The sequence below is a fragment of the Fusarium phalaenopsidis genome, assembly GCF_050370095.1.
Source record: "Fusarium phalaenopsidis strain FUZ10S chromosome Unknown contig_32286, whole genome shotgun sequence".
Classification (NCBI taxonomy): Eukaryota; Fungi; Ascomycota; class Sordariomycetes; order Hypocreales; family Nectriaceae; genus Fusarium; species Fusarium phalaenopsidis.
The window spans coordinates 412,261-428,257 of NW_028145413.1; the positions used below are offsets into that span (position 1 = coordinate 412,261).

The window sequence follows — 15,997 nt, forward strand, 5'->3', positions numbered from 1 at the left end:
CTGTTTGCGGCGATAATATTACATTATTGGTATCCTTGCGCGGCGTGAGCATCCCGTCCACAACCCGAGTCACCGACTCGTGGTCTCTGCGCTACATGTCTATATATGTTATTTTATACTTTTTTTACCCACTCCATAACGGATCGCATTGATCTTCCCCGTTATCGATACATTGAGTATGGGGTTCCCGGGTTTAATACTGCTGGGGCGTTCTAGCCGAAGCTTTGAAACCCCAGTCGTTCGCTGGGCCCCTCGGACCATCTCTTGCCTCCACTGCAGACGCGGCCTCCGACTGGATGCTGATCTCTTGCGCAATAATGATACCACCGTTTCCATCCTTGCTGGTAGACCTGCCATCGCTGTCTTCGGGCAAGATGTGCTCGTCACTGCCCCAAGCCGTAGGTTGAGGCACAGATAGTGGATGCGTTCGCGTCTGCGTCTTTCGGGTGCCGAATCGACTTCCGCCCATCTCGCTGCTTCGGAGCTGGTGACTTTCGCCGTTGGACTTTGTCTGTCGACTGAAGAGGACGCTGAGGCCAATCATGCTGGCACCCTTTCGGATCAGGGGTTGGATGATCGGTAGGTTCGTTACGATGATGGCGACAAAGGTTTCTCGACATGCCCAAGAGCTGCCCGACACAGCTCCTTCAGGACCCGACTAGACAGAACGAACAGTTAATAAGATGACATGCATTGAGGCATGGGGATGGTGGGTTGGGCTTACTGAGAGAATGGTCACTGCTCGGATTGTGCCAGCCATCATGATGAAGAGAGCACCGCTGAATAAAAGCATAAGAGTAAGTCTGCGTCGCAAGCTGATATTCACACCCCAGAGAAGCTAGTCGAGTCAGCACAAGGAACAGGGTTCAGATGAGAAAAAGACTGACAGGTAGTGGGATCGAGAGTAGATAGATATCAGTCAAGATGTTAGGGATAACCACGACCAAGACGTAGGCGGGCGAGTTTGTCGGTCTGCACAGAGTCCCTGGGTCTGGGGTGACCTGCCAGAAGTGGTGGAATGGTTGACATGAAAGGAGGATCGTGAGAGCGACGGCCGCGTAGGTGATTGCGAGGATAACGTATGCGAGCTTCACACGGGTCTTGAGGTGCGCCAGACCAGATCTACCCAAGTTAACCATTGTCCATTGCGTTTTTTAGATTTGTAGAGCATACGTGAGTCGGCCGTAAAAGGCAGTGACGCAGAACTTGAGGCTCCAGAGGATGCAGGCGTAAAACGACCAGCCGATGACCTGGATCTTGGAACCCCAGACGCGATTGTAGTGTTCCCGAGAGTTTGGATCGATGTTGGCTCTCTCGGCATCCGTCATGTAGCTATTAGTGAGCCCTTGGAATTTGGCGCCGACTAGATACGCTGCTACTGTCTCTGCCGTGAAGACGAGCTGTACAACAAGAATGGGGATCGTCAGTGTCTGTCTCTGCAGGCTGCATTCCTTCTGTTGGTTCACGAACCAACAGGTGGGTTTCACTTGGCACTACTCACCCCAGTAAAGGGCATCAGGTAATCGTCGAGCTGCCATGCGGCCGGTCCAACTTGGCGCCATCGCACACCGACTCGGACGCCGATGGTGATTAGGCCGATGGAGAGGAGGACGAACTGCTCTTCGATGCCCATGACGACATGCTCTTGCGCTTCGTTGAAGGATTTAGGAAGCGACCCGAGGGATTGGAACGAAGAGGGGAGAAAAAGAAATAAGGAGGGACTGAATTGGAGAAAAAAGATGTGTGGCTTGTCTGGAATAAATCGGGAGCATATCTTGGTGTGCATGCGCCCTCAGATTTTAGCTTTATGGGAACATCCCAACTCGTTTCAACACGTCTTTTCGCCTCTCTAACAAAAACCAAGCAAACCCCTGCCCCAACCGTCAATGTTCCATTCGTCCTTTTGTCGACTCTTCCCTGCACGGTGAACACGGACACGCTGGTGGTGGGCGGCTGCGGCTCCGCTGCTCACTTTTCTTCAGCACACGGACACTGCAACACGACGCTAGGGAAGAACAAAGAGAAAGGCTAGACAGGCCCCCTGCAGATCATGACCCCGTTTCCCCCTCATGGCGCAAACCATCTAGATAAGGAGAAGATCATCGCGTTATGAAATTCCGGCAGATGCGGCATAAAAGGGGCAATCCCCCCTACCACCCGTGCCCCCCTACGGCCCGCGGGATCTGCGGAGTCGTCCGAGGGGTAAACCGCATTCGGAACGAGTGGGGAATAGGTCACAAGGGCAAGCCATGCTGCTGCCAAGGTCTTGTTTGGACTGAGCTTGGGGCTTCAGCTGGGGTTTAAGCCAGGGCTCCAGTTGACGGCGAGTAATGAAAGGTGTGTCCGCGACTGGGCAAGCTACGAAGACCGGATCCAGCCAGAGAAGCCAAGAAGGTCAGCTAGTCAGTGGGGAAGGTTGGAGAGGGATCAACCCTGTAGGCGTCTCGGAAGCCTACCGGTGTTGCATCAGTTCCCACGTGTGGAGAGTGTTCACTGTTGGTTCTGCCTCTCTCCTCGCTGTGCAAATGCTTCTGCTATTGACACCGAGCACGTTTTGTACGCGATTCAGGTTACATAGTTCATGGAAGGAAAAAGCTCCTTCCGAGGTTGCATTACACGCCAATGACGAGGACAGCCCGGGCTAAGTAAGACCGAAGGGCGAGAGAGGAAAGCGTCTTATCACGGCCTTCTTAATTCTCCCCTCCCCCTCTTCCAATGCGATCTGCACGGTGACTGTTGGGAATCATTCCTTTTTTTTCTCTAATATCCTGGATCCTAGCCGAGGTTGCCGTTACACACAAACTTTTGCACTGACTCGTCCTTTTGTCTGATCAGAAGGGACAAGCACAATGGCGTCGTCAACTTATGATTTTATCATCGTCGGAGGTATGTCATAATCCGCCTCCCGCCCAGCGCATGACTCGCACCTCGCCTCTCCACCCTTGTCTCTTAGGAAAGACCCATTAACGCGTTCCGTCTCCGCGCACAGGTGGCCCTGCCGGAAGCGCCGTCGCCGCCGGCCTTGCCCGTTCCGCGAAGAAGCCCAGCGTCCTCCTCCTCGAGGCCGGAGGTTCCAACGAGGACCGCAACCTGAGGGTGGATGGCCAGCGGTGGATTACGTTTATGAACCAGGAGCTCAACTATGGCTACAAGACGGCGCCACAGGAGCACTGTGACAACCGCGAGCTGGATTACTCGCGGGGTAAGGGTCTTGGCGGTTCTAGCGCCATCAACTTTGGCGTCTACACGGTCGGTGCCCGTGATGACTACGAGGAGTGGGCGCGCATCGTCGGTGACGACGCGTACCGCTGGGATAAAATCCAACCTCGCTTCAAGGCACTCGAGACGTTCCACGGTGACCTCCCTGCTGGCATCGACTCCAAGTATGCCGCCCCCAAGGCCGACGACCACGGCAGCTCTGGTAAGCTGCACGTTGGCTACGCCAGCGAGTGGGAGAAGGATCTCCCTCCTGTGCTGGATCTCTTTGAGAAGGCTGGTTTCCCTCTCAACCCCGACCACAACTCAGGCAACCCTCTTGGCATGTCGGTCTTGATCAACTCTAGCAGCAAGGGACTTAGGTCAACATCCAATGACTTGCTGACTCCCGTGCCTGAGAATCTAACGATTGTTACGTCGTCCCCTGTTCAGAAGGTTATCCTTGAGGGTACCAAGGCTGTTGGTGTTGAAGCCAACGGCAAGCAATGTGAGTCTTGTTTCATCTTTGATTTTAAGGATGTACTATCCCTTTATCTGGAATCCATCAAGATGAAGAAGAAGAAGGCATTCTCATACATGTACTGACACTATCTAGACTTCGCCTCAAAGGAGGTCATCCTCTCTGCCGGCTCCCTAGATACCCCCAAGATCCTTATGCACTCTGGCATCGGCCCCAAGGACCAACTAGAAAAGTTCAACCTCCCCGTCGTCAAGGATGTGCCACGCATCGGCCAGGGTCTCCGAGACCACATGTTCTGCCCCCTCGTCTACACCCGCAAGGAAGGTGACACAGACCGCGCGCCCTTCTACGGAGACGAAAAGATCATGGAGGAGGCCCTCGAGCAGTGGAAGCGCGACGGCACTGGTCCTTGGACAAAGTTTGCCTGCGAGGTCGGCATTGGCTGGTTCAAGCTCGACAAGCTGGTGCAGTCTGAAGAGTTTAAGGCTTTGCCTGCTGAGGAGCAGGATTTCTTGAACAAGGAGACGGTGCCTCACTACGAGATCCTGACGCACTTTCCCATCCACTGGTTCATCCCCAACTTTCCCAAGTCGGCGCTCAACTACTCTTGTATTCTCGTCTTTTACTACAACGCTCAGAGTCGTGGAGAGGTTACGCTGCAGTCGGCCGATCCCAACGTGCCTCTCAAGTTCGACCCCAAGTTCCTCTCCACGCCGTTTGATCGTCGTGCAGCTATCGAGGCTCTCCGCGATGCTTTCCGCCTTGCCAAGTCAGACGGATACGCCAAGGATAACGTGGAGACGCTTGCAGGTCCCAAGGGCGATTCTGACGAGGACCTCCTTGCTCACTGGCGACAGACCATCTCTTCGAGCTGGCATATGACCGGAACGACAAAGATGGGCAAGCCTGGCGATGCAGATGCAGTTGTTGATAACGACTTCAAGCTTATTGGCTTTGAGAACTTGCGGATTGCGGATATGGGTGTCGTGCCCATCATAGCCAGCTGCCACATTCAGGCCGTCGCCTATGTCACTGGCGTTACTTGCGCTGAAAAGTTGATTGCCGAGTACGATCTGGCGTGAGGTTGAGTACCGGGAATTAAAAGCAAAAAAGCCGATAACCTTCCATGATGAAGGACAAATAGTTATCTCTGACGAAGTACAGCCTTGTTATATCTGGAGCATATCAATACAAATATGTAAAAGTAACAATCAATTTTCTCCAGCCCTGTCCAGATATGTCTTCACAAACAAGGGACGACACTCTACCTCTCCCAGATAGACAAGGTCTCCTGGATCTCCAGCCTCGAAAATCGCGTCTCTCTCGGCTGGGTCCATCTCTTCCCAGTACTCACTGTCGAAACACCTGGGCTCGATCCTGTATCCCCAATAATCCCCAGACTCATGATCGTCCCAGTGAAAGTCGTTTGCAGAGAACGAGATTCTCTCTATTGGCTGGCAATGATGGTACCATACTTGGATGAAATTCATGCCCCCGTCAAAAGCGTCCGGGTCTTCGTAGTCAAAGAGGTTAATCTCCACTTCGATATGCAACTCGTCCCAGTTGTCCAACAACCTCTGTAGAGGTTCCATCCACGCTGTCGGATACATGGACCATTCACCTTCCCAAAGAACAAACTTGACAGTCCGTACGGCAGGGAGGTATTGCTTCATCCAGAGAAGTTCATGCACCACTCTTCTCGGAAAGTCGGCTCCTGCTTCACTATCTCTCCAGAAGTCGCCGTCGTATTTCTTTATCCCGTTTCTGTCAAATGAGTTGTCGGGGTACCGGGCCTCCTTCGTCTGCACAATCTCGACAATGATTTTGTCTGTCCGCATCCTCATCCTGTGTGTGGTGTTGTTTATGAGTTGCGCAAACGTTCTGTTGCTGATGACATATTCGCTAGGTTCTTGAAACGGGATCACTGTGGCGTGGTTTTTGTAGAGACGATTTTGGAGCTCTTCGGTTATCATCCAGTGAATGTAGAGCAAAGGACATGATTCTGGGGTGTATGCTGTCTTGGCAGTGTATAGGTTGCTAAATTCGACAGGTTCCAGGACGAGATCATAAATCATTTCCCTGATTTCTCTGGAGAGACGAAAGAAACCTGGAAGCAGAGTCGTCGTGACTGAGACAAGCGATGGTAATCGTTCGTCCATCGAATATTGACACTCTGGAATCATGGATAGACAGTGAAAAGCATGAATGCAGTCAACAGAAGAAATGGTGAGATTTGAAAATATGGTTAATTTATGCCTCAGCTGTCACATCAAGATGAAACACATCAAAGGGTTGCCTGCCTAAAAATGGAGTCGCCAACAGCTGATGCCAAGAGGGGCACAGCACCAACAAGCGAAGTGAACAATCTCACGGTCCTCAACCAATATTTAGAGACAAGAGGAGCCAACACTCACGGCGGGAAAATTTGACAGTCATGCCATCTTTTACTCTAATCTTGCGGAAAATCCTCGTACATCCAGGGGTCGTCCAACAGCTCTTTTGCACTGCTCCTTTCCTCAAGACACCACGTCAACATTCTCTTAACAAAATGAAGGAAGCTTGTTTTCTCTTCTTCACTCATGCAAGTAATGGATTTTTCCAGCGTAAAGTCTGTAGGGATTCTGCCGAGGTCTTTGGGGGCACCTAAAACACATGAGCGAGAAGACATTCTCAAAAGCAGCCGACGCACCGATGTTCTGGTAGAACATGGAAGTTCTTTGACCCTTGGATAAAAGGGCCTTGGGAGGAGGCCCTATTAGGGATGTAATTTGACCCAAGTGAGTCTGTTCGTCGTATTCATCGGGTTCATCAGGGGTCGCAGGGTTGAAAGTGCCTTGCCTTGGAGCAAGTCCCACAACTATGATGGTGAGTTAATGGCTTGTGTCTTATTATAGAAGAAAATGAAACTTACCATCACCCCGAGACTCCATATGTCTGCCGAATGCGTGTACCCAGCGTTGAGGATAACTTCTGGCGCTCGATATATCTCAGCTTGGATGGCACCCGGGTGGATTTGTCCTGGCGTTGTTCTAACCGAGAAATCAAAGTCGACAATTTGGATGATTCCCGTTGGTTTAGCAAGCGGCCCGTAGTTATTTCGAGAGAGGTAAATAGTGCGTCCGTCAATGTACTTCTGTGGCAGTGGGTTGTCGAATTCATCCTTGACATCTCGATCAACGATGGCCGGGTCTTCGATCTTCACCATTATATTGTCGGGCTTGAGGTTTGGTCTATTGATCAGTAGTTTTTCAGTCGGATTGCAAAAGAGCATTACCTGTATGGATTATGTGACATTCTGGGTGCAGGTAATCAAGAGCATGCGAGATCATTTGTACCAAGATCTTGAGGGTATCCGGAGGAATGACGTTGTTGATATATCTTCTGCGGTAGAGCCATAGAGGCTCACGCAGAGCTGCCAAGACAAGACACATGTGGCTTCCTGATGTACCGTTGATTGTGAAAGAGTTGGAATGCTTCCTGACGAAATGCCAGCCTCTGTGGTTAGGATTCACGCGAGATATGTGATTCATGTTGTCAACCTCGTTTTCGGGTGGAACTCGTCGCGAAGCGTGGCTGGTTCCATTGACCTTGACGGCGACATACTTGTCTTCCGACCATCGCCAACTACCCAGGCTTAAATTTTGTCATGCTGGGTTGCCGATAGGAAGTTAGGAACTAACCGGTCACGGTCTCGAGCAAGCCATACAGTTGAATTGGCGCCGTAGCCCAGTTTTGTCGCAATTTGGTATCTACCGTTCAGAACTTGTCCTAGATGCACAGGGTAGAAACGACCAGCGTCGTAGTTGGGCGTCTTTTCCTCCTCAATGGATATGGTAGGGTCAAGTCGCGGTGCAAACATGGAAAATTTGGGCTATGGCTGTCTGTATAAATTTGCGAAAGGCCGGGCTTTCATAATCCTGCACATGGCTGGTCATGGTTGATTGCTCAAGGCAAGGTGGCTGGGACAACTCGAACCAAAATGAGATGAGAGGGGTGCACGTGACCATCTTCACGTGATCAAACCACCTCTTGGCAATATTGCTTTACAATTAGAAAAAGAAGGCATCTCGGATTTGTTGCATAATTAGATCCTTTCCTAAAGCTATCATGTTGATCCACTCTGTCATTGTTGGCAATGATGGCAACGGCACCACTGCTTCAATCAATAGCAAGATCAGCCATGGTGGCTCAAAACATAGCTACTAAGAGACGAAGTCTGCACAGCCTAACACGATAATATACACGAAAAGTATACTACCATATTACTCGCCGACTTTGCATCCGAACTTCAGTTAGTTTCTTTACGTGGATTCAAGTTGCCTTTGACCTCTGGGTAGTTTGGAGCTTCTTTGGCTAACCAGCCAGCCCTAGTTTCCCCTAAACTCCGATTCTGCTGACCTTGACGAGTCTGGTTTTCTTTTTCTTGACAAACAGCTTTAAGAGGAGGGATCGCCTAAGAAAATGAAGGAAGAAATTACTTACAAATGCATGCGGGGCTGTGTAGTAGAAGCGATAAGCTGCGCAGAAAATGAGTGCGAGACAAGTCCAAACTGAAACCTTTAGTTTCGAGTCACCGTACGTAGCTGAAACATGATCGAATTATTGGATACAATCTTGCGCGTCTCGTATCTAAATGACGTCGAATCAAGGGTTTAAAATGAGTTTGCGACAAATATAACAACAACGGGAGGCTCAGCCACACTGGCAAATTACAGGAACGCACCTCGCTAAGCCAGGCTTCTAAAAATGGGTATAGGTCTCACCAACTTGTCCTATTGATCTACAGACAGTTGAGGCATGGTGATAACATGTCGACATTCACCTGCCATATGAGGCAATATTCGTGATTGCCAGCTCGCTTCCATTGGAGGATTGGAATGACGAGCGATATTGTAATCTTAACCGTTGTTGCATCTCCGAGTAATATAACCCCTCTATGATTGAGCAGAGCGATAGATTTATGGTTAAAAGATGAGTTCGCCCGAGAAGTTTACTCTGATTTTCTACCGATAATTCAAGCCAATGCAACTGATCCCGCCTTACCATGTCTCAGAACGAAATGTAAGCCACCATGCTGCAAATTTCCCTCATAATGACTTGGATATACTAACAACGATGAAGCAAAGTCGACGTCTTGGTTATTGGAGCCGGACCAACTGGTCTCGGTGCTGCCAAGCGCCTCCAGCATTTGGTATTTGAACCCGTGTTAGACACGAAACTCTGGAGTCGTGAGCTAACATTTCTTCGTAGAACAGTGCATCTTGGCTAATCGTTGACTCCAACGAAACCCCGGGTGGTCTCGCCTCTACCGATACCACTCCTGAAGGCTTTGTGAGATTCCTTCACACCCCCAAGCCATTTTGAAGCTCACATGTGCAGTTGTTTGATGTTGGTGGGCACGTCATCTTCTCCCACTACAAGTACTTTGACGACTGCCTCAACGAGGCCCTGCCAAACTCTGATGACTGGTACGAGCACCAACGCATCTCGTATGTCCGCTACCAGGGCCTCTGGGTCCCATACCCCTTCCAGAACAACATTGCGGTTCTTCCCAAGGAGGAGCAGGCCAGATGCCTTGGTAGCCTGATCGATGCTGCTCTTGAAGCCCGTGGGAGGGCTCCGTCTGATAAGCCGCGCAACTTTGATGAGTGGAACATCAGAAACGTTGGAGAGCGCTTGAACGAGATCTTTATGCGTCCTTACAACTTTAAAGTCTGGGCCATCCCCACGACCAAGGTATGCTCCATTGCCAAAGGCCATGTTGCACTTAGTGCTGACATGTTTCCCTTCACCAGATGAATGCTACATGGGTTGGAGAGAGAGTTGCTGCTCCCAACCTCAAGCTACTCACCACCAACGCCATTCTCGGCAAAGTAGCTGGCGGCTGGGGCCCCAATGCGACTTTTCGCTTCCCTGCCAAGGGAGGCACTGGGGGTATCTGGACTGCCGTCGCCGATACCCTCGACAAAGAGAAGACTCGTTTTGGTGGCCAGGGTGCCGTTGTAAGGGTGAATGCTGACTTGAAGACGGCTCATCTCAAAGACGGTAGGTTTTTTTTTTATTAAGCAATACGAGTTTTGCTGACGATTCTTGCTCAGGAACCACTATCAAGTACGGGGCTCTCATCTCTACCATGGCGATCGATCACTTGGCCGAGACAATGGGCGACGAGAAGCTTCAGCAGCTGGCAAAGCCTCTCTACTACTCTTCTACAAACGTCATCGGTATTGGCGTTCGTGGAGAGCGTCCTGAGCGCATCGGTGATAAATGCTGGGTAAGCCACTTCTTCACATTTCCATCTAAGCTTGACTTTGTCGGATAGTCCATGGATTAACGCAGTGCAGCTGTACTTCCCCGAAGATAATTGTCCCTTCTACCGAGCCACCATCTTTTCCAATTACTCTCCGTTCAACCAGCCCAGTGAAGAAGTCAAACTTCCCACCAAGCAACTGGCGAATGGAGAAGTGCCTTCCTCATCCGAGCCTACGTCCGGCCCCTACTGGTCCATCATGCTCGAGGTCTCCGAGTCCTCACACAAGCCTGTCAACCAGGAGACTCTGCTCGAGGAAACCATCAAGGGTCTCATTAACACAGACCTGCTGAAGCCGGAGGACGAGATTGTGAGCACTTACGTCCGGCGCTTCGATCATGGATACCCTACTCCTACTCTTGAGCGGGATGGTGCATTGGCAGAAGTCCAGCCTTACCTCTACGGCAAGAACATTCTCTCTCGTGGTCGGTTTGGGGCCTGGAAGTATGAAGTTGGAAACCAAGACCACAGGTAAGTCAACTTATTTCCAAACTTTCCAACAAGCGAGTTCTAACACTATCTGTTCCAGCTTCATGCAAGGAGTCGAGAGCGTCGATCACATTCTCTCTGGCAGCGTGGAGCTCACGATGTCATACCCGGACTTTGTCAACACTCGTGCCAACACCGAACGTCGCCTTGTGGGACTGCAAGGAATTCAGATCTAGGTTTCGGACAACTATGAAGAGTTGCGAGGGGACGAGAAGATGCAAAAATGATGGACTTTATTTCTTACCCCCGCCGCCAGCCTCGCTTAGGGGTTCTTTTCTGCTTCTGCTTCTGCTGCACATTATTGGGCTATTCTTTAAATATCGACACATAAGTGATACAGCCAGTCGAGATTTTGAAAACATTTATTCTCTTCATTTTGTATTTCTTTGTCGCATCAAAACACCTTGCATCGCCCAAGTCTGGTAACGGGAAAATATTCCGGTTCTTTCCATACGATACGGAGTCTATCCCACTTGCTAGCCAAGACCTGTGCATGCTACTCTCACCTACACCTTAAACCTTGAACATGACACCTCACGCCAAGCTCATCTCCCCACTCCTCGAGCAACTTCAGATAAGCCCTAGGCTTTCTTGGGTCTGTGCTCAAGCGAATATGGCCCGAGAGAGATCATTAAAGGAAATCAGGTGGTCAGATAACGATGATAGAGGTAGAGGCGTCGTCTTTTAGGTTTCTTTCAGGTGTTTGATGAGACTCTCGAGTCTATGATCATGTCTATTCTTGTGCCCTTTGCACATCTTGGTCTGAGACTTGTTCCCTTTTCCATCGCGGCAAGCCAAGAAAGAGTCTCACATGGAGCTTCCAAATCAAAAGAAGACCTAGAGTGTACATCGGCCGAGCCAGCCGATCTTCCAGAGGCCTCATCCCGACCATTATTTCAAGAGTGGTGCCCAGAGATCACCAAGCGATACGATAATGGTAAGACTGTCCCACATATGATAACGAGACTGCGGGAAGTATCGCTTATACGGTGGGACTTGGGCATGCCTTTCTCTATCGCGTTGCATTTCCCCATGTTGTGACGTAGCCGCCAAGGCCTTATAGCTTACAAGATAGGACAGCTAAAAGGCTAGTGACCTGACAAGAGTGAATCCTACTGTCACCTACCAAAAAAGGCATATAGAAGCCCATGTGCGACTGGTGATTTCAAAAGTTCCCGAAGAGGGACGAGCGGGGAACCCTGCCACAACTTTGTAGAGATACGGCGTGTTAAGCCGACATGTATCTACGGACGTCGCTCCCGACACAAAACACGGTTTACGGTGCCGATATAGAGCAAATCCATGGTATCACGCTTGAGTGGACCATGATATAAGTTGAAGCTAGTCCCGAAGGTTGTGGCTGAAGCTAAATAACCCCATCACCACCTTTATCAAATAAAAATCTAACTCTTTCTTAACCTCGCCTGAGATCAACTATACCACAATGGCTTTGGCAGCTTTAGGAGGCCATGCCGCAAGCTCATGGGCATCACTGGGGATAGCTCTTACCAGCGACTCCCTCAACATGTCCATGGCCGACCACGTCATCCGTGTCCAAGCGGATCTCGGCGAACTGGGAGAATTCTACAATATTGATATTGCCCCTCGAAGATACGAAGCTCTAGAAAACTATCACGAAAATGAACTGGAGCTTCTCACCAAGATCGACTTTGACGGGCTTGACCAGGAGGGCAAGGTGGACTACATCATGCTCCGGACCTTTCACACACGGCAACTGAACAACTTGGATCTTCAAAAGGCTTCACAAGAGAAATTTTATCCTCTTTTTCCTTTTGCAGATGATCTGATCGGACTTCTCGAAGCCCGCCAAGATGTTGAGCCGATGAAAGCCAAGGAGACTGCCAAGACCCTCAACGACATTACAAAGTCCATCTCGGAAGTTCAAACAAAGGTTGAGGGTGGCAAATTCAATGTTACCGAGACGACGGGCTATCTTGCTTCAAAGGCTATCAAAGGCCTTCTTGAGCATCTCGGGGAATGGTTCACATTTTACTCAACCTATGATCCCCTGTTCGACTTTTGGGTCACGACGCCCTGGCAAACTGCAAACTCTACGCTGGGCGCGTACCTGACCGTTGTGGAGACGAAATTGGCCGGCATGAATCAGAAAGATGGAAAAGACGCCATCATCGGAGAACCAATAGGCCGCAAAGGTTTAGAAGTCGAGCTTGAGGCTGAAATGATCCCGTACACACCCGAGGAGCTCATCGAGATTGGCAACCAAGAGTTTGAGTGGTGCGAGAAGGAGATGATCAAGCAGTCCGAGGCTATGGGATACGGGAAAGACTGGAAGAAAGCTCTCGACCATGTCAAGAACGACTACATGGACCCTGGCAAGCAGACTGAGCTAGTGCGCGAGCTGGTTGTTGAAGGAAGCCTCTTTGTCACTGAGCGCGACCTTGTCACTGTTCCTCCGCTGGCCAACTCAACATGGCGTATGTCCATGATCGAAGCCGAACGTCAAAAGGTGTCTCCCTTCTTTCTCGGCGGACCAACCATCCAAGTGTCGTACCCGGTAGTGTCAATGGAACATGACCTGAAGCTCATGGTGATGCGGGGGAACAACAAACACTTTGCCCGTGCCACTGCGTTCCACGAGATGTTCCCAGGGCATCGCTTACAGCTGTACATGGCGGATCGATACAACTCTCACAGGCGATACATTTTTGACACGCCCTTCTTCGTCGAGGGCTGGGCTCTATACTGGGAGATGCTCTTCTACGCCAGGGATGACTTCCATCATTCGCCAGAGGGTAGAATCGGAGCTCTCTGGTGGCGGATGCACCGCTGCCTGCGCATCATCTTCTCGCTCAAGTTCCACCTCGGAGAGATGACGGCGCAGGAAGCAGTGGACCTCTTGGTTGATAGGATCGCCCACGAGAGGAGCAACGCCGAAGGCGAGGTGAGACGGTCGGTCGAGGGAAGCTACTCGCCGCTCTATCAGGCCGGGTACATGCTGGGCGCTCTCCAGCTGTGGAAGCTGAGGGAGATGGTGGTGGACACCAAGGAGGTCTCGGAGAAGGAGTATCACGACGCCATCTTGAAGACGGGGATGCTGCCTATTGAGATGGTCAAGGCCTTGATCACTGGCGATGAGCTGTCACGGGACTTCAAGCCTGAGTGGAAGTTCTATGACTTTGATTAAGAAGATACTCAAGACTATGACTAGGAGATTCGCTCTGAGGAAAATGTGAAAAGAAAGAAATCCGTTCTAAGAAGCCCATGCAGCCAAACTAGTGCAATTGGTGATCCAAGCCGTTCATTCCTCAGCCTCATCCTCGATCGGGTCAACCATGGTGAATTGGCTGAGGCCTGCATCTTTCCGCACCTGATCCCGCTTACTCTCGAATGCCAGGTACTGGGCACGGAATTCAATCAAAGCTGCGAGGACCAGGCCCTCGTCAAGGCGTTGGAACGGAAGCCGTTCCACGTCCACCCCAAGGTCCTTGAGAATGTCATTCCGCTCGGCAATGCTTAGCTGATCCAGCCGAACCTTGAACATCTGCTTGCAAAACTGCGCGGCAAGAGCAAGTTGAGCCTTTTGCAGGTGTTGGCCGAAGTCCCCCATGGCCTTTCCCACTGGGCATGCAAGTCAGTGCAGCTCCCACGATCTGGGTTTTGAGGAGTTTCACTTACAGTCTTTGACTGTGGACTGCTTCCGGGACCTCCAGTAGTATTCAAAAGCCCCCTTCAGAGCCCCAAGCGAAATAAAACCGAACAAAAGTGGATTAGAACCGGCGATATAGGATACCAATCCGACTCTAATTAGAGAACTGATCATGTTGTCGGCTTTTGATGAACTGTTGCCATGTATCTGGAGGAGAAGCTTTGTGAGTTTGGCAATGTACATCTGGTACTTTGAGAAGTGAGTCGAAGCACGCTGCATATAGACAAGGTTGTCCAGCAGATCCTGGTTACTAAGAGCTGGTGAAGAGTTAGTTGAACGCCACAAACATGGCCAGGTTGACTCACCTCGTCCCGCGGTCAAGCTCTCAATGCAGCCGTGGATTTGGGTGGAAAGAAACTCAACATGCCAAAAAGACACCAAAGATTGGTCGCAAAGCTCTTCAATCTCTTTAGTTTCGATCTCGCTGACGACGGGCCGGTCTTTTAAAGAGTCCTTGCGCCACTTCAAACAGGCGAGGACTAGTTAAAGGACAGATATGCCCACCGGCACAGTATAAACAAATACCTCGGATAGAAAGCCTTTGTCCATCGAGTTCTCGACGGCCTTACAACACTTTTTGATGTCCTTGGCAGAAGGGCTGTTCTCAAGGTGGGCCTGCACGTACAACTTCAAAAGGCCAAGAGTACGGGCCGGAACTTCCACGCCAAGGCGAGCCCTACAGAACATCAGAGGCGCAATCCCGACAAGGTATATGACTTACAGCTCAGCTTCGATGCTCTGGGTTGTGTTAGGGCACCTCTTGGCGCGTGCATGGCTTTGAACGGCTAGAGATTGGAGCGCTCTGAAGTGTGTGAATCCCCGATGTATATCGTCCGAAGTGATGCTTCCGATCGGATACATGTTTACGTAGAGTGGCTCACTCTCTCGGTTCTTGAACAAATCGTCGACGTGGAACTCGGCGGTGCCCAGGAAGATCTCGCGAAGGCTTGCCGAGGCAAGTGGTAGATCGTTGTATGTACATTGGAGGTCAACCTAGAAGCAGCGCGAATGGTACATTAGCATGTTATGGAAGATGGTAATGAAAGCCTTGAAGATATCGATCCAAGTGGCATTGGAGTGAATATGTCTGAAGCCTTGTGATTGATACTCACCTCGATGGGGACAAAGTCATTCCCATAGCTGCCGTTCTCCAGTCGGGCAGCCTTCACCCTCCAGCCATGAGAGGAACAAGAGCGAAGGATAGAGGCCAAATCTTGATTCTCTGCGTAGCTTTGACGGTACTCACTTCTATGCCAGATCTGGCACCAGACTGTGAGCAGTTGAGGGCGGGCGGGGTTGGAGAAAAGTCCTGTCATGGCGGTTTTGGTTGAGAGCAAGGAAAGAGATTGAGGATCGCTAAAGAAGAGAGGCGGTTGTCCCTTTATCAACATAGAGAGTCCGGCCACGACCGTCCAGAACGGCGGTGGAGCTGGCCAGCTCAAAGTGCAGCCCCAAAACCGGCCACGGTCAACTTTGCTCGGTGAGGCTACCGAAAACGCGACAACGAAGAAGGTGACGCTTTAGTGTGGATCCTGCCCGCCACAGCTGGGTATCGCCAACCAACAAGCACGGTGATGGAGACTGACGGGTGAGGACCGTTTGCACGGCCAAGCACCCCTGTCATTAATCAAACAGAGTTAGACGCAATCAGACCCGGGTTGAGCCCCTACGTAGTACACTACTGTGTAGGCATCAAATGAGCTTTATCCGATGAGTCGCGGTGGTGGCTGAGTGATGCATGGCCAGGGGAGGAACAAAGAAACCTGAGATGGCCGTCAGAAACTCAGGTACCCCAACTCCTCCCCCTTCCACCTTTCACTTGAGAAATCATCCT

At 50.7% G+C, this 15,997-nt stretch overlaps 5 protein-coding genes across 5 annotated transcripts; 3 read left to right on the forward strand and 2 right to left on the reverse strand.

Moving 5' to 3' along the window:
* Positions 1-193: 193 nt before the first annotated feature.
* On the reverse strand, positions 194-1,633 carry LRP88_02420 (uncharacterized protein; the record flags this gene model as incomplete). Its single annotated transcript, XM_083239071.1, has 5 exons — positions 194-658; positions 725-838; positions 888-1,122; positions 1,174-1,400; positions 1,502-1,633. 5 exons carry the CDS (start codon positions 1,631-1,633, stop codon positions 194-196), a joined length of 1,173 nt encoding a protein of 390 aa, XP_083104201.1.
* A 1,216-nt stretch (positions 1,634-2,849) lies between these two features.
* On the forward strand, positions 2,850-4,758 carry LRP88_02421 (GMC family oxidoreductase; the record flags this gene model as incomplete). Its single annotated transcript, XM_083239072.1, has 3 exons — positions 2,850-2,886; positions 2,990-3,703; positions 3,812-4,758. The coding sequence occupies 3 exons, from the start codon at positions 2,850-2,852 to the stop codon at positions 4,756-4,758; spliced, it is 1,698 nt and encodes a 565-aa protein (XP_083104202.1).
* A 3,962-nt stretch (positions 4,759-8,720) lies between these two features.
* Positions 8,721-10,651, forward strand: LRP88_02422 (protoporphyrinogen/coproporphyrinogen oxidase; the record flags this gene model as incomplete). The annotated part of the gene is made up of 8 exons (XM_083239073.1): positions 8,721-8,737; positions 8,798-8,867; positions 8,927-9,007; positions 9,056-9,412; positions 9,472-9,721; positions 9,775-9,950; positions 10,021-10,457; positions 10,516-10,651. 8 exons carry the CDS (start codon positions 8,721-8,723, stop codon positions 10,649-10,651), a joined length of 1,524 nt encoding a protein of 507 aa, XP_083104203.1.
* Positions 10,652-12,000: 1,349 nt separating this feature from the next.
* Positions 12,001-13,641, forward strand: LRP88_02423 (uncharacterized protein; the record flags this gene model as incomplete). The annotated part of the gene is made up of 1 exon (XM_083239074.1): positions 12,001-13,641. One exon carries the CDS (start codon positions 12,001-12,003, stop codon positions 13,639-13,641), a length of 1,641 nt encoding a protein of 546 aa, XP_083104204.1.
* A 114-nt stretch (positions 13,642-13,755) lies between these two features.
* On the reverse strand, positions 13,756-15,479 carry LRP88_02424 (uncharacterized protein; the record flags this gene model as incomplete). Its single annotated transcript, XM_083239075.1, has 4 exons — positions 13,756-14,075; positions 14,133-14,413; positions 14,885-15,156; positions 15,276-15,479. 4 exons carry the CDS (start codon positions 15,477-15,479, stop codon positions 13,756-13,758), a joined length of 1,077 nt encoding a protein of 358 aa, XP_083104205.1.
* Positions 15,480-15,997: the final 518 nt, after the last annotated feature.